Source organism: Gorilla gorilla, chromosome 2 (assembly GCF_029281585.2).
Source record: "Gorilla gorilla gorilla isolate KB3781 chromosome 2, NHGRI_mGorGor1-v2.1_pri, whole genome shotgun sequence".
Lineage (NCBI taxonomy): Eukaryota > Metazoa > Chordata > Mammalia > Primates > Hominidae > Gorilla > Gorilla gorilla.
This window is the reverse complement of record NC_086017.1, coordinates 190,553,156-190,573,636: the sequence shown is the minus strand read 5'-3', so window position 1 is coordinate 190,573,636 and position 20,481 is coordinate 190,553,156. Positions and strand designations below refer to the sequence as shown.

Here is a 20,481-nt window from a genome sequence, read left to right as displayed (position 1 = left end):
TCTTGTTTGGGCTCTTGATCTGATAAGTGGAGGTGCTATAGTCAGTAATATCATTTGATTTTCTCCCAAATAGTTTTCAACTTCTACCTGAAGTGAACATAAAAATGTTAAATTGTTTAAATAGCTGTAAGAGATAAATACAAGTATGAAGAAAAAGTAGATTTCAGGGGCAGACAGAAAGTTTGGTCAATTTCTGGGAAAACATGTTGGGAGAAGATTATTTCAACTATTTAAAATAAAATGGGCACCAAGGATTGTATAGAATCACTTGTTAGAGGTGTGTCTTGGTGTCTTGTATATTCGACAATATCCTAGTACATACACAACTTGATACTGATTTTAAAGATTTCTTGAATAAGATGACTAGTATAGGCAAGACAGTGACCCCATTTCTACAGAAAATAGAAAAGTTAGTTGGGTGTATTAGTCTATTCTCACACTGCTATAAAGAAATACCTGAGACTGGGTAATTTATAAATAAAAGAGGTTTAATTGGCTCATGGTTCTGCAGGCACTACAGGAAGCATAGTGGCTTTTGCTTCTAGGGAGGCCTCAGGAAACTTACAATCATGGTAGAAGGCAAAGGGGAAGCAGGCGTCTTCACATGGCTGGAGCTGGAGGAAGAGAGAGAGGTGGGAGGTGCTACACGCTTCTAAACAACGAGATATCATGAGAACTCTATCATGAGAACATCACTAGGATGATGGTGCTAAACCATTCATGAGAACTCTGCCCCATGATCCAATCACCTCCCTCTAGGCCCCACCTCCGACATTGGGGATTACAATTTGACATGAGATTTGGGTGGGGACACAGATCCAAACCATATCAGTAGGTGTGGTTGTGCACATCTGTAGTCCTAGCTACTCAGGAGGCTGAAGTTGGAGGACTGCTTGAGTTCAGGAGGTTGAGGCTGTAAGTGAGCCATGATAATGCCACGGCACTCCAGCCTGGGTGACAGAGCGAGGCCCTAATTGCAAAAAAAAAAAAAAAAAAAACCCAAAAAACAAAACAAAACAAACAAACAACAACAGCAAAACCTTAGTAAAATGGATAGGAATCTCAAAGGATGTGAGTTAACTATTTGTAATTGCCACAATAGGAATGTTTACTAATATTTCGTAACTGTTTACTATGGATCAGGCAGATGAAATGTTTTGTAATAGGAAGTTGCTCAGGACTATATAGCTCATAAATGGCAGAATCACTGCTATGATTTGAATGTCTCCTCCAAAACTCATTTTGAAATTTAGTTGTCATTATGATGGTGTTAAGAGGTGAGACCATTAAGAGGTGATTAAGTCATGAGGGGTTATCCCTCATGAATAGTTTAATGTTGCCATCATGAGAGTTGGTTTGTTATCATGAAAGTGGATTGTTCTAGAAGTGAGTTTGGTCCTCTCTGTCTCTCACTCTCATCTTCGCTTGCCCTTCTGTCTTCTTCCAGAAAATATCACAGCATGAAGGCCCTCACAAGATGAGAGCCCCTTGATCTTGGACTCCCCAGCCCCCAGAACTATTAGAAATATATTTCTTTTCTTTATAAATTACCCTGTCTATGGTATTCTGTTACAGCAACACAAAACCGACTAAGAAGGAAAATTGGTACTGAGAGTGGGACTGTTGCTAAAACAAATACTTGAAACTATAGAAGAGACTTTGGAACTGGGTAATGGACAGAGCTTGGAGGAATTTAGAGGAGCAGGATAGAAAAAAACCTAGAGTGTCATGAATGGAACAGTAAGAACAATTCTAGTGAGGGCTCAGAGGAAGACCCCAGAAATAGGGATAGCCTAAATCTTTTTTTCTTCATTTTTTACATTAAAAAAATAGAGATAGGGTCTCGCTTTATTGACCAGGCTGGTCTTGAACTCCTGGCCTTAAGTGACCCTCCCCTCTCGGCCTCCCAAAATGCTGGGATTACAGGCATGAGCCACAATGCCCAGTGTAATCTTCTTAAGTGGTTGTGATAAGAGAGTGGGTAGAAGTACGGATAGAAAGGTCATTCTGATAAGGTCTCACTTGAAAATGAGAAGCAAGATATTGGAAACTGGAGCAAAGGCCATTCTTATTAGACAGTTGCAAAGAAATTGGTGGAATTTTGTCCAACCTGAGGGCTTTATGGAAAACATAATTTAAGAACAATAACCTGTGATATCTGGTGGAAGAAATTCCTAAGCAAAATATTGAAGGAGCTGTGTGGCTACCCTTAACTGCATACAGTAAGATGCAAGAGGAAAGAAAAGACTAAAAGATGAGATTTATAATTAAAAGATAATCAGAACTAAAATATTTTTTTAAAACTTCAGGCTGACCTTGTAAAGAATTTTAAAAGTGTGTTCAGGAGAGTAAACCAAGGATTTGGCAAGTAACTGTTTGCTAAGGTGATTAGTACCTACAGAAGGGATCATTAAGACAGTGAGAGAATGACTCCAAAGGCACTTCAGATATCTTTAAGGCTGCCCCTACCATCACAGGCTCAGAGCTCTAGGAGGGCAGACTGTCTTCAGGGTATAGTTTCAGAGCACCTTCTATTGGCTTGCTGCCCAGAGCCACCTTGGGTCTCTACTCCCCACATTCTTCAAGAGGGAGTAGAAAAGACTTAAGGTGCAAGAGAAAAGAAAAGACTTAAAGACGAGATTTATAATGAAAAGAGAATCAGAACTAAAAGATTTTTTAGAAACTCCAGGCTGACCTTGTAAAGCTGCTCCACAGCTGCCCTGGCTGTAACTCAAGCAGGCCCAGGTGAGGTTCAATCCATGGCTACAAAAGGTACAAGCTGTAAACACTTTGGTGTATTTACGTGATGCTAATTCTGCAGGTGCACAGAATGCAACAGCTGTGGGGACATGGCTTTCTCCACCTATATTTCAAAGCACATTGCAGACAAGCTGGGAGGCCAGGCAGAGGCTTGTCGCAAGGGTAGCACCATCTCAGAGAGCCCCTACTAGGGCAATACTGAATGAACAGAAATGTGGAGTTGGAATTACAAGAGGGTCCCCCCTAGAGCAATTCCAAGTGGATCCATGGGAGTGGAGCCACTCCTGAGGCCCCAGAACTGTAGAGCTACCAGCTTGCGACACTAGCCTGGGAGAGCTGCAGGAACAAGACTCCAATGCTAGAGAGCTGTAGCACAGGCTGAGCCCAGCAAAGCCATGGGGTGGGGCTGCCCAAGACACTGGGAGGCCTAACCTCAACCCCATTGTGCCCAGGTTGCAGGATATAAGGTCAAATAAAATTATTCTCCAGCTTTAAGACTTAATGTTGTTTTCACTGTTAAGTTTTAGATTTTCTGTGGACCAGTTACCCCTTTCTTGCCCATTTCCTCCTTTTGGAAAAGGGACGTCTATTCTATGCCTGTCCCAACATTGCATTTTGGAAGCATGTAACTTACTGATTTCATAGGCTCACAGATGGAGAGGAATTTGCCTCAGGATGAATTGTGCTTTGACTGTCACCCGTATCTGATTTTGATGAGACTCTGGATTTTGAACTTTTGAGCTGGTACTAGAACAAGTTAAAACCTTTTGGGGCTATTGGGATGGAGTGAAGGTATATTGTATGAGTTTTGGTGGACCAGAGGCAGTTTGGATGGCCTCTCCAAAATCATGTTGAAATGTAATTGCCGCTGTGACAGTATTAAGAGGTGGGACAAGTAACAGTTGATTAGGCCATGAGGGCTCTGCCCTCATAAACGGGTTAATGTCATTATTGCAGGAGTGTGTTCATTATCACTTGTGCAGACTGTTAGAAAAGCGAGTTCGGGGCCAGGCATGGTGGCTCATGCCTGTAATCCCAGCAATTTGCGAGGCCAAGGCGGGCAGATCACGAGGTCAAGAGATTGAGACCATCCTGGCCAACATGGTGAAACCCTGTCTTTACTAAAAATACAAAAAATGAGCCGGGTGTGGTGGCATGCACCTGTAGTCCCAGCTACTCAGGAGGCTGAGGCAGGAGAATCGCTTGAACCCGGGAGGCAGAGGTTGCCGTGAGCTGAGATCTCGCCATTGCACTCCAGCCTGGTGAGAGACTGAGACTCTGTCTCAAAAAAGTAAATAAACAAATAAAAAATAAATGAAATAAAATAAAATAAAATAAAAATAAAAATAAAAAAGCGAGTTCGGGCCAGGTGTGGTGGCTCACGCCTGTAATCCCAGCACTTTGGGAGGCCGAGGTGGGCAGATCACAAGGTCAGGAGATCAAGACTTTCCTGGCTAACATGGTGAAACCCGTCTGCAATTATAAAAATACAAAAAATTAGCCAGGCATGGTGGCACGCGCATGTAGTCCCAGCTACTTGGGAGGCTGAAGTGGGAGAACTGCTTGAACCCGGGAGGTGGAGGTTGCAGGAGCCGAGATTGTGCCACTGCACTCAAGCCTGGGACAGACCAAGACTCTGTCTCCAAAAAAATAAATAAATAATAAAAATAAAAATAAAATAAAGCGAGTTTGGCCCTCTCTGTCTCTGTCTCTTGCTCTCACCCTTGCTTGCCCTTCTACCTCCTGCCATTGGATGACACAGCTTGAAGGCCTTTGCCAAATTCAGGCCCCCTAGACCTTGAACTTCCCAGCATCCAGAATGATAAGGAATCAATTTTTTTCTTTATACGGTACCCAGTCTTGAACCAAGCACGGTGGCTCATGCCTGTAATTCCAGCACTTTGGGAGGGCAAGGTGGAAGGATCACTTGAGCCTTGGAGTTTGAGGCTGCAGTGAGCTGTGATCACATCACTGCACTCCAGTGGGGATGACATATTGAGAACCTGTCTAAAAAAAGCAAAAAAAAAAAAAAAAAAAAAAAGGGCCCAGTCTGGGATTCTGTTACAGAAACACAAAACAGACTAAGACAGCTGTGGGCAACATGACTCCAGGTCACAGTACTCTAATGTTATACTTAACTGTAGACTCTTGCTACTTCAGTGCTGCAGTGCTTTCACTTTAGCAACTTAGCAAAAAATGTATTGTTTTCTCTATTTAAATCAGGTGTAAATCTCATCATCAAGAATTTGTGACTTGGCTGGGTGCAGTGGCTCTTGCCTGTAATCCCAGCACTTTGGGAGGCCAAGGCGGGCAGATCACTCAAGGGCAGGAGTTCAAGACCAGCCTGGCCAACATGGTAAAACCTCATCTCTACTAAAAATACAATAATTAGCCAGGCATGGTGGCGTATGCCTGTAGTCCCAGCTACTGAGGAGGCTGAAGTAGGAGAATCACTTGAACCCGGGAGGAGGAGGTTGCAGTGAGCTGAGACATGCTACTGCACTCTAGCCTGGGAGACAGAGCAAGACTCCAATTTAAAAAAAAAGAATATGTGACTTAATTGAATATTATTATTATTATTATTTATCTTTTAGAGACAAGGTCTCACTCTGTCGCCTAGGCTGGAGTACAGTAGCACAATCATAGCTCACTAAGCCTTGAATTCCTGGGCTTGAGTGATCCTCCCACCTTGACCTCCCAAAGTGTTGGGATTACAGGCATGAGCCAATGCAGACTGGCCAATTACTATTTTTTTAAGCCTCAGTGTTGCAAACTGATGAAGCCAAACAAATCAAAGAGGACAGGGAAGAAGTCTTAATTTATATCAACCAAAAATCATCTTTTCTACCCTCTTTCTTCTCATCCTTTATACCCTCCAAGCCAAAGACAGTAATTGCCAGTGCTGGGTAATTTCATACAATAGAGAAGTGTAGCACAATTGCACTCTTGAACCGAAACTACAACCAAGTGGTTACATTTACATATTGATATTGCAGTAGAACTTATATAACAGGCTGCAATTTCTTTTCAAACATCTGTGACTCAGGGTAAACTACGGGAAGTTAGAAAAAAGTTATTTCCGTGTTTTCAAAATAGAGAAACAGAACGGTCTGTTGGATTTGCCTTTAGAATGGACACCACTTCCCAGCACTAATCTCAACAAATTGGCTAGACATGGTGGCTTATTCCTGTAATCCCAGCACTTTGGGAGGCTGAGGTGGGAAGTTTGCTTGAGCCCAGGAGGTCAAGCCTTCATTGAGCTATTATCATGAAACTGCACTCCAGCCTGGGTGACAAAGTGAGACCTTGTCTCTAAAAAAAAAAATAAAATTAAAATAAAATAAAATAAATGAAATAATTCATAATTAAAAGTTGCTTCAGGAGGAAATTGGGTGAAGGGTACAAAGGACCGCTCTGTATTATCTTTGCAACTTCCTGTGAATCTATAATTATTCCAAAATCAAAAGTTTAAAAAAAATTCCTTCAGTAAGAGAAATGGGCTTTTGACCTTGGAAAGAATTACCATTGTATGCTAGAATTTACTAGAAGAATAAGGGAAGGGATGTCTGTAGTCAGACTTTTGTCATTTTCTTTTAGTTTTTTTTTGAGACAGAGTCTCACCCTGTTGCCCAGGCTGGAGTGCAGTGGCAGGATCTCGGCTTGCTGCAACCTCCACTTCCTGGGTTCAGGCGATTCTCCTGCCTCAGCCTCCCGAGTAGCTGGGACTACAGGCGCGTGCCACCATGCCTGGCTAACTTTTTGTATTTTTAGTAGAGAAGGGGTTTCACTGTGTTAGCCAGGATGGTCTTGATCTCCTAACCTCGTGATCTGCCCACCTTGGCCTCCCAAAGTGCTGGGATTACAGGCGTGAGCCACCGCGCCCGGCCAACTTTCGTCATTTTCAAAGAGTGAATTTGGTGTCCTGGGAGGGTCACTTAAATCAGTGGCAGCGAGTAGGAAAAAAGTGTTAGAATGCTCCATCAAAAGTATGCTCCCTTTTCCAACTCAAGACTTAAAATCAGAAGCAATAATCAAGGAGTACCAACTATATATTTTGGTGTTACTTAAATGTTTTCTTTTAGTAATAGAAATAATACCTGTTCATGGCCTGGTGTGGTGACTGAAGCCTGTAATCCCAGTACTTTGGGAGGCTGGTGCAGGCAGATCCCTTGAGTCCAGGAGTTTGAGAACAGCCTTAGTAAAATGGCAGAACCCTGTCTCTACAAAAAACTTGCCAGGTATAGTGACACACCTATACCTATAGTCCCAGGTGCTCAGGAGGCTGAGATGGGAGGATCATTTGAGCCTGGGAGGTTGAGGCTGCAGTGAGCTGAGATCACACCACTGCATTCCAGCCTGGGCAACAGAGCAAGACCGTGTCTCTTAAAAAAAAAAAAAAAGAAAGAAAGAAAAGGAAAGGAACGGAAAGAAAAAGAAATAATATGTGTTAATTATAAGAAAATTTGGTGAATATTGAAAATTATAAATTAATCCAATTTATCCATAATTTGAAACTGAGCAAAAACTAATGTTGATATTTTGGTATATTTTTTCAGTTATTATTGCTATATACATGTTTTTGTATAAAATTGGCATTAAAACTTTTTTCTTTACCTCTCTTTGAAAGGCACACACTTCATTTTCATTTTGTGAGTTTACCTTTACGTTTAGTGAGTTTTTCCCAAATAAAAAATAATATTTGTGACTGATCATGCCCTATTATGTGGCTATATCATAATTTAATTAATCACATAATTATTGTATTTATAAATTTTCTCTAATATAAATAATTGGTACATACAAAATTTTCATTCATTAATCTTTGTGTGCATCTTTAGGATCTAAGTCAAAGAGTTTTAATGCTCTTAGTACACATTGACAATTTGTCTTGCAGAAAGGGTGTACTAACCAAATATCTACTTTATTTAAAATTTAAAATTCTGCTACCTAAGTTCTCTCCATTTTGCCTCCTCAAAGTATATTTTTACATGCGCATCCCGTAGCTCTTTTATATGAGAGGAATACTACTCACCTCAAAAAGTCAACTATGGGTGACTAGAAAATAACTTCTAATTACACTCATGCATTGCTTAACGATAGGGATACATTCTGAGAAATGCATCCTTAGATGATTTTGTCATTTTGCAAACATCATAGAATGTACTTACACAAACCTAGATGGAGTAGCTTAGTACAACCTAGGCTGTAAGGTATGGCCTATTGCTCCTAGGCTACAAGCCTACACTGCATGGCACTGTACTTAAATACTGTGGGCAATTATAACATAATGGTAAGTACGTGTGTATCTAAACATAGAAAAAGTACAATAAAAATACAGTATAAAATATTTAAAAATGGTGTACATGTATAAGGCACTTACCATGAATGGGGCTTGCGGGACTGAAAGTTGCTCTGCTCTGGGTGAGTCAGTGAGTGGTGAGTGAATGTGAAGGCCTAGGACATTACCGTGCACTACTACAGACTTATAAACACTATACACTTAGGCTACGCTAAATTTATAAAAGTATTTCTTTTTTTTTTTTTTTTTGAGACGGAGTCTTGCTTTATCGCCCAGGCTGGAGTGCAGTGGCGCGATCTCGGCTCACTGCAAGCTCCACCTCCCGGGTTCACGCCATTCTCCTGCCTCAGCCTCCCGAGTAGCTGGGACTACAGGCGCCCACTACCACGCCCGGCTAATTTTTTGTATTTTTAGTAGAGACGGGGTTTCACCGTGTTAGCCAGGATGGTCTCGATTTCCTGACCTCGTGATCCGCCCGCCTCGGCCTCCCAAAGTGCTGGGATTACAGGCGTGAGCCACCGCGCCCGGCCAAGTATTTCTTATTTCAATAATAAATTAAGCTTAGCTTGCTGTAACTTTTTTTTTTTTTTTGAGACGGAGTCTCGCTCTGTTGCCCAGGTTGGAGTGCAGTGGCGTGATCTCAACTCACTGCAAGCTCCGCCTCCTGGGTTCACTCCATTCTCCTGCCTCAGCCTGCCGAGTAGCTGGGACTACAGGCACCCACCACAACGCCCGGCTAATTTTTTGTATTTTTGGTAGAGACGGGGTTTCACCATGTTAGCCAGGACGGTCTCAATCTCCTGACCTCGTGATCCGCCCTCCTCAGCCTCCCAAAGTGCTGGGATTATAGGCGTAAGCCACGGCGCCCGGCCTACTGTAACTTTTTTACTTTGTATACTTTTAAATTATTTTTAAACTTTTTGACTCTTTTGTAGTAACACTTAGCTTAAAACGCAGACACACTGTACAGCTATATAAAATATTTTCTTGCGGGCACGGTGATCGAGACCATCCTGGCTAACACGATAAAACCCCGTCTCTACTAAAACTACAAAAAATTAGCTGGAGCGGTGGCACGTGCCTGTAGTCCCAGCTACTTGGGAGGTTGAGGCATGAGAATTGCTTGAACCCAGGAGGCAGAGGTTGCAGTGAGCAGAGATCGCGCCACTGCACTCCAGCCTAGGTGACAGAGTGAGGCTCCATTAAAAAAAATATATATACATATATATATTTTTCCTTTAATATATATTTTTCTTTCTCTATATCTTCATTCTCAAAGCTTCTTTCAATTAATTTTTTTTTAACTTTGTAAATTTTTGTTAAAAACTTAGACACAAACACAAACAATAGCCTAGGCCTAGGGTTGGGGTCATCAATATCACTGTCTCCCTCCTCCACATCTTGCCATCTATACTGGAAGGCTTCAGGGGCAATAACACACAAGGAGCTGTCACTTCCTATGATAACCATGCTTTCTTCTGGAATACCTCCTGAAAGACCTGGCTGGGGCTGTTTTACAGTTAACTTTTTTCTTTTTATAAGTCGTAGGAGTATACTCTAAAATAACAATAAAAAGTATAATGTAGCAAATATATAAACCAGCCACATAGTTGCTTATTATCATTGTCAAATATTGTATATTGCATGTACCTAATTGTATTGCTATACTTTTATACAACAGTGTTTGTTTACACCAGCATCACCACAAACACTGTACTTCATTGTTACCATGTCACTGGGTGATAGGAGTTTTCAGCTTCCTTGTAATCTATGGGATCCCTGTGAAATACCTAGTTCATAGTTGATTGAAACATTGTTATATGACTCATGACTGCGTAAGACTGAGTTCCTTGGCCTCAGTATAACGAAGGCAGAGAAGATGCCATCACTTTCAGAACTTTCTTGTAACCATATTAACATTAGTATGTTTTTGCATTTTCTAAAACTGTATTAGCCCAATACACTAGCACTGTATTACTGGGTGCTAGAGAAACTCAAATGAGTAAGACTGTGGTGGAAAGAGAGAGAGAGGAACGAATGGTTGCCTAAGGTTTAAGACCTTAGACTCCTCATGGAAAGGACCATATATTCCTCAGTGTTTCTCAAGCTTTAATGTGCTTATAAATTACATAGGACCTTTTAATTTTTTTTACTATTGCTATTTTATGGTGTGATTAACATTTGTATACTGAACTTAGTCTGCATCTTATTTTTTCACTCAATAATGTGTCATGCAGAACTTGACACGACTATCTATTTCTGTACCAATACAATAATAATCTTAGAATGTGTTTTCATAGTTTGTTGTGCAGGCCCCTCCTATTTTTGTTCAATTAAAAAAGTACTTGTTCTACTTGCGCTTTACTCTTTCATATGTGGTTTATCTCATTTTTTCAGCTTTATTGCGGTATAATTGACAAATAAAATTGTATATATTTAAGGTATAACCCAAAAAGTAACTGAGACAAGTGTCAATCAGTTTAGAAGTTTATTTTGCAAAGGTTAAGGACATGGCCATGACATAGTCTCAAGAGATCCTGAGAACATCTGCCCAAGGTGGCCAGGCTACAGCTTGGTTTCATGCATTTTAGAAAGATATAGGACATCAATCAATACGTGTTAGCTGCGCACTGGTTTGGGCCAGAAAGGATACAACTCCAAGCGAAGGGGAGCAGAGTGCCTTCCAGGTCATAGGTGGATTCAGAGATTTTCTGATTGGCAATTGGTTAAAGGGTTTATCTAAAAGACCTAGAATCCATAGAAGAAAGGGTCTGGGTTAAGATAAGGTGCTGTGGAAACCAAGATTCTTATTATGCAGACGAAGCCCCCAGGTAGCAGGCTTCAGAGAGAATAGATCGTAAATGTTTCCTATCAGACATCAAAAGGTGCCAGACTCTTAGTTATTAATAATTCTCTCCTGTATCAGGAAAAAGACCCAGAAAGAGAAAAGGATTCTTTATAGAATGTAAATTTTTTCCCAAGAGAGACAGCTTTGCAGGGCCATTTCAAAATATGTCAAAGAAAGATATTTTAGGACAAAATACTTTGAGATCTTTCAGGGCTTGCTATATGTCATGTTGGTATCTTACTGCTACAAAGAATCTGCTTTGTCCATCTTAAGGTTTCTGTTTTAATGTTAGTGCTGGTCAGTTGTGCCTGAATTCCAAAGGGTGGAGGCTATGATGCATGTCCGACTACCCACTCCCATCATGGCTTGAACTAGTGTTTCAGGCTACCTTTGTTTTTTGTTTTTTGTTTTTTTCTTGAGACAGAGTTTTGCTCTTCTTGCCCGGTCTGGAGTGCAATGGTGTGATCTCGGCTTACCGCAACCTCTTCCTCCCGGGTTCAAGCGATTCTCCTGCCTCAGCCTCCCGAGCAGCTGGGATTACAGGCAAGCGCCACCACATCTGGCTAATTTTGTATTTGTAGTAGAGATGGGGTTTCTCCATGTTAGTCAGGCTGGTCTCGAACTCCTGACCTCAGGTGATCCACCCGCCTCAGCCTCCCAAAGTGCTGGGATTACAGGCATGAGCCACTGCGCCAGGTCTTGTTTTTGTTTTTTAGAGACAAGGTCTTGCTCTGATGCCCAGGCTGGGGTGCAGTGGCACAATTATAGCTCACTGCAGCCTCCAAGTCCTGCACTCAAGGAATCCTCCCACCTCAGCCTCCCGGGTAGCTGGGACTGCAGGCATGTGCCACCACACATGTTATATATATATATTTTTTTTTAATCAACAAAATGATCATTTAAATTATCACTGGTTTTTCATACTTGGAATCACATTTCATTATACATTTGGGTGGGTCCTTCCTGCAAATTTTCAATGTTTATTCCCAAAGTCAAACTCCCATTCACATGAACAATACAGGTTAGACAGAGGTAATATCACATTTTACATTATAACTTTGCAGTATTAATCAACCTACTACTTTAAATGAATGATTGAAAACTATTTGGGAAGATAAAAACCAGTTTCAATGAAGCAAACCTATTCCTCATGAAACTTAAGATCAGTCATTTTACCTTCAATCCACATTCAGTGAACACCAACCATGTTTGTTTAATGCCTACTATGCGCCTGACAGCCACAGTGCATCTGACACTTACTTTCTCCAAAACAACTATGACTTGAACCTTGAGTAAATCACTTTGGTTAGAGTTACTATATTTGCTCAAGATGAAAAATGCAGGTGCTTTCTTTTTTAAAGAAAAATGACACTAGATCATTAACACCTTGAGTACCAGGACAGGTAATTGCCTCTGTAATCCTCAGAGTCTAGTGTAGTGCCTGGTCCATAGAAAGCTCTCAATAAGTGTTTGATTACATTTAATCTCAGAACTCCCTTCCAACGTATACTTCCAAGAGGTAAAACTCTAAACCTCTACTCCTACTGATAGCAGAATTTCTTAACTAATCCAGAAACATCTCCTATGCCTAAGTATAAATTCTTGCCAGGCACAGTGGCTCACACCTGTAATCCCGTTACTTGGGCAGCTGAAGTGGGGGTAACAATAGAGGTCAGGAGGTCAAGACCAGCCTGGGCAACATAGTGAGCCCATCTCTAAACGAACGTTTAAAAATTAGCCAGGCATGCTGGCACACACCTGTAGTCCCAGCCATTTCAGAGGCTGAGGCAGGAGGATAGTTTAAGCCCAGTAGCTCAAGGCTGCAGTGAGCTATGATCAGGCCACTGCACTCCAGCCAGGGAGACAGCTGGAACCCATGTCTTATAAACAATAATACTTAATTTTTTAAAAAAGTATTTATCATCATCCACACCAATCCTGGGGGAGCTAAAAATCCACCCTTAACATTTCAGTTTTAAAACCTGGCTGATTAGGGATAGAACTTTGTCCAAATTAAATTGTAGAAATGCTATGGATTCAAGAGTAAACCTGCTTGATTAATCAAACAAGCTGGAAAACTACTCTGTTAATTTCTTTGTTGTAAATTGATCACTGTAATTTTACCTTACATGTCATTTATATTTTGTACATACACAAACATTTTAATTTCCATAGCTTTTAACAGGTTGACATAATACTCTCCGTGCAGGAAGTCAGTCATTTTTTCCACTTACAACTGTAATTCAATAAAATTTTGGTCATCTTGGTCATCTTGCTCCATGTTTAATAATCTAGGTAAGTAAGCAGGCATGACTTATAGGCATGAGCTATACCTCACTCACAAAAACATCTCCAGCAAACTCTCTAAATTTCTTTCAACTCCAGAGAACTATCAAAAGAATAACACCAGCTGGCAGAAGAACAAGGAGGGAGGTAGGTCAATTCAACTGTTCTTTCTCTTTCTGCCTCAAGCTGCCTAGAGCAGGAGCTACTTCTGCTTAGCCAAAAGCCAAAATAGACAAGGAACCTATCCCTGCCTCAAGTATTTTACAGATTAAGCTCCTAGCTTGGCACAACCTGTTGGGATATAAGACTGTAGGACTGGCCAGGTGCAGTGGCTCATGCCTGTAATCCTAGCATTTTGGGAGGCCGAGGCAGGTGGATCACTTGAGGTTAGGAGTTTGAGACCAGTCTGGCCAACTTGATGAAACCCCGTCTCTACTGAAAACACAAAAATCAGCCAGGCATGGTGGCATGCACCTGTAATCCCAGCTGCTCAGGAGGCTGAGGCACAAGAATTGTTTGAACCGGAGAGGCAGAGCTTGCAGTGACCCGAGATCACGCCACTGCACTCCAGCCTGGGCAACAGAGCGAGACTCAGTCTCAAAAAAAAAAAAAAAAAAAAAAGACTAGAGGATGAGGCTGGTTTCTCCAATGCTCTTTAAACCTGTCTGGGCGTGGGTGGCCCATGCCTGTAATCCCAGCCCTCTGGGAGGCTGAGGCAAGAGGATTGATTGCTAGAGGCCAGGAGTTCAATACCAGCCCAGGCAACATAGCAAGACCCCCATCTCTACAAAAAAAAAAAAAAAAAAAAAAAAGAAGAAGAAGAAGAAGAAGAAGAAAAAAATTATCTATTTAAGGCTATAGAAGTAAGTGTTACTGAATATAGGAATATCTACATTGATTAAATAAGAAAAAAACTCAGGTTAGGTCACAATTAGGAGTCATAGGAAGACAGAATTTCAGAAATTCATATCACACCAGACAGATGTGTTTCATTAAAAAATAAAGAAAGACCTTTAATCAGAAAGTCTGCTTAAATTCAATATTAACTCAAACTCTTAAAAAATTTCTGGAAAAAACAGAGCCCTTGGCTCTGCCTCCTGGGTTCATGTCATTCTCCTGCCTCAGCCTCCCAAGTAGCTGGGACTACAGGCACCTGCCACCACGCCCGGCTAATTTTTTTTTTTGTATTTTTAGTAGAGACAGGGGTTTCACCATGTTAGCCAGGATGGTCTCCGTTTCCTGATCTCGTGATTCGCCCGCCTCGGCCTCCCAAAGTGCTGGGATTACAGGTGTGAGCCACCGCGCCCGGCCATAATGGTATTCTTCATTAGCATTGCCACTGTCATGGGGCCAACACCTCCAGGAACTGGAGTGATATAACCGGCTTTTTGTCTGACTCCTTCAAAATCCACATCTCCAACCAACTTCAGTTTGGCAGTTACAGGACCATGAACTCTATTTATTCCCACATCAATGACTGCTGCTTCTTCCTTGATCATATCTGCTGTGATCAGATTTGGAATACCTGCAGCAGATATTACAATATCTGCAAGAATTGTATGTTTCTTCAACTGTTCTTTGGGAGTATATCGATGAGATATTGTAACAGTGGCATCACCTCCGGGACGTTCATGCGCCCCATCTGTGTGCAGTAACATTGCAATGGGCATTTCAACACTTTTTGACCTTCCAGCCACAACCACATTCTTCCCTAGGGTTGGAATGTCAGTTCGCTTAATTATTTCCCACACACCCCATGGGGTAGCCGGTAACATGGAATACTGGTCCAAACACATTCGCCCTGCATTAATTACATGAAAGCCATCAGCATCCTTGTCTGGAGAAACAGCATTGCAGATCCTTCTCTCATCAATATGTCTGGAAGAGGCAGCTGAACAAGGAGGCCATCTACATTATCATCATCATTCAGTTTGCTGATTAAATTCAACAATTCTTCCTCTGAAATTGAAGCTGGTTTCACAATTGTCTCACTGTTGATTCCCACATCTGCAGCTACCCTGGTTTTGTTGAGGACGTAGGAGTGACTTGCAGAACTCTCGCCAACCAGGATCATGCTCAGGTGTGGCCGTTTGTCGCCTGAGGCCACCCACTCTTCTACCTCCTGCCGCACTTCCTGCTTGATCTGCTGGGCCAGTTTCCTTCCAGAAATTACAACAGCTTCATCTGGAACTTCCGCGAGGTGGAAGGGGCGAGGGCAGAGGGAGCAGCTGTGCACGGGCTGCAGCAGCCAGGCAGCCAACCTGGACATGAGGGAAGTCGTAGCCATAGCCTGTGCCGGTGACTGCGCCGGGACCTGTTTAATATTTTTAATTTTTAGTAGAGATGGAGTCTCTCTATTTTGCCTAGGCAGCTCTTGATTCCCTGGCCTCAAGTGATCTTCCCTCCTCAGCCTCCTAAAACGTTGGGATTATAGGTGTGAGCCACTGCACCCAGCCCCAGGTTAACTTTGGAATGCCCTTGGCCCAGAGGAGGGGTCCATTCCATTGGTTGGGGGGCTTAGAATTTTATTTTTGGTTTACAAAGGTATACAATGTATTTGATATACATATATATGTGAAATGGTTACCACAATCAAGTTAAGTAACACATTGATTCTCTGTCATATCTACCCACCCCCTTCTTTTTAGTGAGAATATTTAAGATCTATTCCTTTAGCAAATATTAAGTATATAATACAGTATTGGCCAGGGGCTTTGAGTCTGCCTTTCTGACAAGCTTTGTGGAGTACTCTGAGTAGCAGGGTTATTTGACTATTAGGAAAGACAACAGTTGGAGGTAACAATAATTTAAGAGACTCTCTGAAGGGCTGAAAGAGACCATGAAGGTAACTAGCATTTGCCCAGGAAGGGCTGCCTGATTCTCCAGCAATTTTGCTTATGGAAATCTGCATTTTCTTGGTCTGGATAGTCAGCTGCAGCTCCTCACTAGTTTATAATAGCATACTATCTTGCTAAGAGGGAATATGATGGAGTAAAAACATAAGTTTTAGGATCCAACACGTGGGTACAAATCTTAGTGCTCTTGGGCAAGATCTTTCAACTTCTTCAGTTTCTTCATCTGTGGGGTGAATAAAATAAAGTCTTCCATACAGGGCTACTGAGAAGATTACATAAGCACTTGGCAGAGTGCCTGGCTCATAATAAATACAAAAGTCTAGAGTTGTTATATTTACTATTATTAATATAGTAAATATAACATTAGTTATTTCCCTCTCTTGTGGAAACAATGGCAAATTTATTTCAGAAAGTTGTTCTTAAACAATATGAGAAATACCTTCTGTTTGGGGAGACAAGATAGTAAATTTCCCAACATATGCTGGATGGTCCCTTTTCTTTTCAATGTCTTATTTCTAAAAGACACAGTAGGGGAGGGGTAGACTCAGAGAGAAGTGTGTTGACTTATTGACTCTCAGGAGCTTTGTTTCGAGTGACTACAGACATTGCTTCCTGACCCAGTGAATGTACAGACCATTGATACAACTCCTTCCAGTAATTGAACCCCAAACAAACAATACTATTTTTCCACTTTCTTTTCTCAGCTAAACACCTCTGACATATACTGGTCATTTTTCTTTAAACCTTCCTAGACTTTCAGTTCAATCTTTCTTTTTTTCCTTCATTAGCTCTTGTTTACTCCCTTCTGTCTTTATTGCTTTTTGCTATTCACAAATGAGGTTGGGTTGGGTGGTAAGAATCTTTTTACTTAAAATGATTTTATGATAACTCCAAATATGAGAGAACAGGAAAGTGAACCAATAATTTGTTTTTTGGGACGGAGTTTCACTCTGTTACCCAAGCTAGAACGCAATGGTGTGATCTTGGTTCACTGCAACCTTGCCTCCTGGGTTCAAGTGATTCTCCTGTCTCAGCCTCTCGAGTAGCTGGGATTACAGGGGTGCGCCACCACACCCAGCTAATTTTGTATTTTTAGTAGAGACAGGATTTCACCACGTTGGCCAGGCTGGTCTCCAACTTCTGACCTCAAGTGATTTGCCTGCCTCAGCCTCCCAAAGTGCTAGGATTACAGGTGTAAGCCACCATGCCCGGCCAACCAATTATTTTTAATAGATTTAAAAAAAGAAGTTCAGAAAAGTATGCTACTTACCTGAAGTCACACAGCTTATAAGTGACAGAGGCAAGATATGAACTTAAGTTTTTCTAACCTCATAGCTCATGTTCTTTCAAGTATGCCATGCTTATTGTCAAATCTGGGAGATAAAACAAGCACACAGACTATTATAATTCAAGCTAAAGTGGGTTATAGTGACTTAAGTACACAAGAGTAGTTTAGACCAAGTACTGCAAAGATCAGAAACAAGAAGGGATGTGTTCTGTTGGCAAAACAGACATGGCTTTGTGGACTTGATTTGAGATTGGTCTCTGTATGAGACACTGCAGTTCATGAGAATAGCACACACACACGCACACACACACACACACACACACGTGCACACACACAGACATACACAAAGGAAAATCCCAGCACCTCTTCTCAGAATTAGGAAGAGCCAAGTTTCAGTGGAAAATACCATAGAGATAAAGCTAGAAAGGACAGGTTGGGGCCAGATTATAGAAGGCTATGCCAGGTGAGCAGGAACATATAATTCAGTAAACAACTAGAAACTGTTGTAAGTGCTTAGCCAACAAGTAACTTAATCAGAGCTAAATTTTAGGAAAATGAATTGAACAATACTATATCGGATGGATTAGGGCAGGGAAAAGCAGAAAGCTCTCTTTGGTGCCATGAAGGATATACAGATGCATCACCCTTGTGTTCTATGTTTAAGATTCTCATTACACAGTAACTTTTTACACACAAAGAAAACTTCAATGAAAGGTAGAATTTAATAAATGTCATTGAAATATACAAAATGTCATAGTAGTTGAAGGTTGAGGTGGCAAAAAAAATTTGTTTTTAGTTAGTGTAGAAGGATAGATTTATTAGACAATCATTGTCAATGTGAAAATTTTGAAAAGCTAGGTCTGATTTCATGGACATTTAAACTTCCTTGAAATTTATATTTCAGCTCATATGTAGACCCAAACAATTAGCTCACCATCTCTCCAACCTAGGAATTCCTTCCAAATACTAATGCCTAAAATCATTTTTTTTTTTTTTTTTGAGACGGAGTCTCGCTCTGTCGCCCAGGCTGGAGTGCAGTGGTGCAATCTCGGCTCACTGCAAGCTCTGCCTCCTGGGTTCACGCCATTCTCCTGCCTCAGCCTCCCGAGTAGCTGGGACTACAAGTGCCCGCCACCACGCCCGGCTAATTTTTTGTATTTTTAGTAGAGACGGGGTTTCACTGTGTTAGCCAGGATGGTCTCGATCTCCTGACCTCGTGATCCGCCCGCCTCTACCTCCCAAAGTAAAATCATTTTTAAAAATTATATATTAGGATTTCCAGTGGCAGGGTCTGGGGAAGGGGCGGCAGTTGCCATGTCCAGTCGCTAAGGTGGCAAGAAGCCCTTGAAACAGCCCAAGAGGCAGGCCAAGGAGATGGATGAGGAAGATAAGGCTTTTAAGCAGAAACAAAAAGAGGAGCAGAAGGAACTTGAGGAGCTGAAAGTGAAGGCCAGAAAGAAGGGGCCCCTGGACACAGGTGGAATTAAGAAATCTGGCAAAAAGTAAGCTGTTCCTTGTGCCTGAGTCGATGGTGACCATTGATTTCATTCGTATTTAAACATCTGTATTCCCTGCCATAATGTCTTTTGCCACCTACAGCTGGAATGAAATGTTGTCTTGGAGCCTGTTGTACATTTAAGAATAAGCTTTTGTAAAAATAAAAAATAAAAGATAAAAAATTATATATTACTATAGAAGAGCTTGGTGGCCGTGCCTGTAGTCCCAGCTACTTGGGAGGCTGAGGCAAGAGGATCGCTTGAGTCCAGGAATTTGAGTCCAGTGTGAGCAACATAGTGAGACTCTATCTTTAAAAATTAAAAAAAAAAAAGGATGATTTAGGTATGCAAAAAGGCAAAGTTAAGAGTAAGAGTTTGGTTTTTAAAATAAAAGAAAAAAGAGCAAATCTACAGTAAGTTTTATTTTTAGAGCTGCTGCTTTATCAACTAAACCAAGATGAAACACTTATTCATAAGATGACAAAATTTTTTTTCTTCTTAAATTCATTTCTGAGTTAATACATATCTGACTCATTGTCACCAAAGAGGAACCTTCTTGCAGAGATTTGTGCAGCTGCCTTAGGGTCAGTCTCTACAGAAAATACACTTACCTTCATGCAATGCTAATAACGTAAATGTTAGTTGAAATCTGATATTGATTATAAATAAGATTTTATAAAAATTGACAAGTGGACTAGAATTTTCTTTGCCAAAGTGCGATTTTTAACAATGAGGTTTCCAGTTTCTTGAGAAAATACAAACTCCCTAACACAGACTCATTTGCAATGAGAACGTCCATGAAACTCAGAAAGTAAGATGGAGCAGTGCAAATATCTGTAACAAGCAATAAGGCCACAATGCAGAAAAAGCAGGATTAATGTCATTCTGATTCAAAGCTTTTAAGCTTGGAACTCCATCTGACAGAAAGGATAAGAACTCAAGTTTATTTCAGTTGAAGCAAAACAGGAAGAACAATAAGTAGCTAATCCTGATAATGGGAAAAGAGGGGAAAAGATTAGCTGAGCAATTGATGTTTCCAGATTGAATGAATTGGTGAAGTCTCTGGGATTTGGGTTAAATGTTGGGGCAAATTGGGTGAGGATGGGATGGTTAAATTCACTTACCTGATTTTTGTTCATGAGATCCAACTGGTGAGACAGAGAAACTTCTGAGGCATTCATTTACTGGAGACTCTGCTCTGATTTATTTAGCAGGAAATAAAATATTCGTAATGAAACCTAAATGAAAGCAGTTGTGGAGCTGTTGGAAGGTAGGCTTCTTTTTTTTTTCTTGCTTTTTTTTTTCTTTTTTTTGGTGAGATGGAGATTTACTCTTGTTGCCCAGGCTGGAGTGCCATGGCACGATCTCGGCTCACCGCATCCTCTGCCTCCCAGGTTCAAGCGATTGTCCTGCCTCAGCCTCCCGAGTAGCTGGGATTACAGGCATGTGTCACCAAGCCCAGCTAATTTTGTATTTTTAGTGCAGACAGGGTTTCACTGTGTTGCCCAGGCTGATCTCGAACTCCTGACCTCAGATAATCCGCCCACCTTGGCCTCCCAAAGTGCTGGGATTACAGGCGTGAGCCACTGCGCCCGGCCGGAAGGTAGGCTTCTAAGAGCAGGAATAGGAACACACCCAAGCATCAGGTC

General features: G+C 41.4%; 1 protein-coding gene and 1 pseudogene across 1 annotated transcript in view; one reads left to right on the top strand and one right to left on the bottom strand.

Annotated features, from left to right (window-relative positions):
* Positions 1 to 15,480, bottom strand: part of LOC101147312 (bifunctional methylenetetrahydrofolate dehydrogenase/cyclohydrolase, mitochondrial-like) — a 58,197-nt gene extending 42,717 nt beyond the window's left edge. The window contains 2 exon segments of the mRNA XM_055382143.2: positions 14,494 to 15,072; positions 15,075 to 15,480. Of these exon segments, the coding sequence (XP_055238118.2) occupies positions 14,494 to 15,072; positions 15,075 to 15,480 (985 nt within the window).
* Positions 15,481 to 18,650: 3,170 nt separating this feature from the next.
* Positions 18,651 to 18,842, top strand: LOC101146955 (translation machinery-associated protein 7-like; annotated as a pseudogene).
* The last annotated feature ends 1,639 nt before the right edge of the window (positions 18,843 to 20,481 follow it).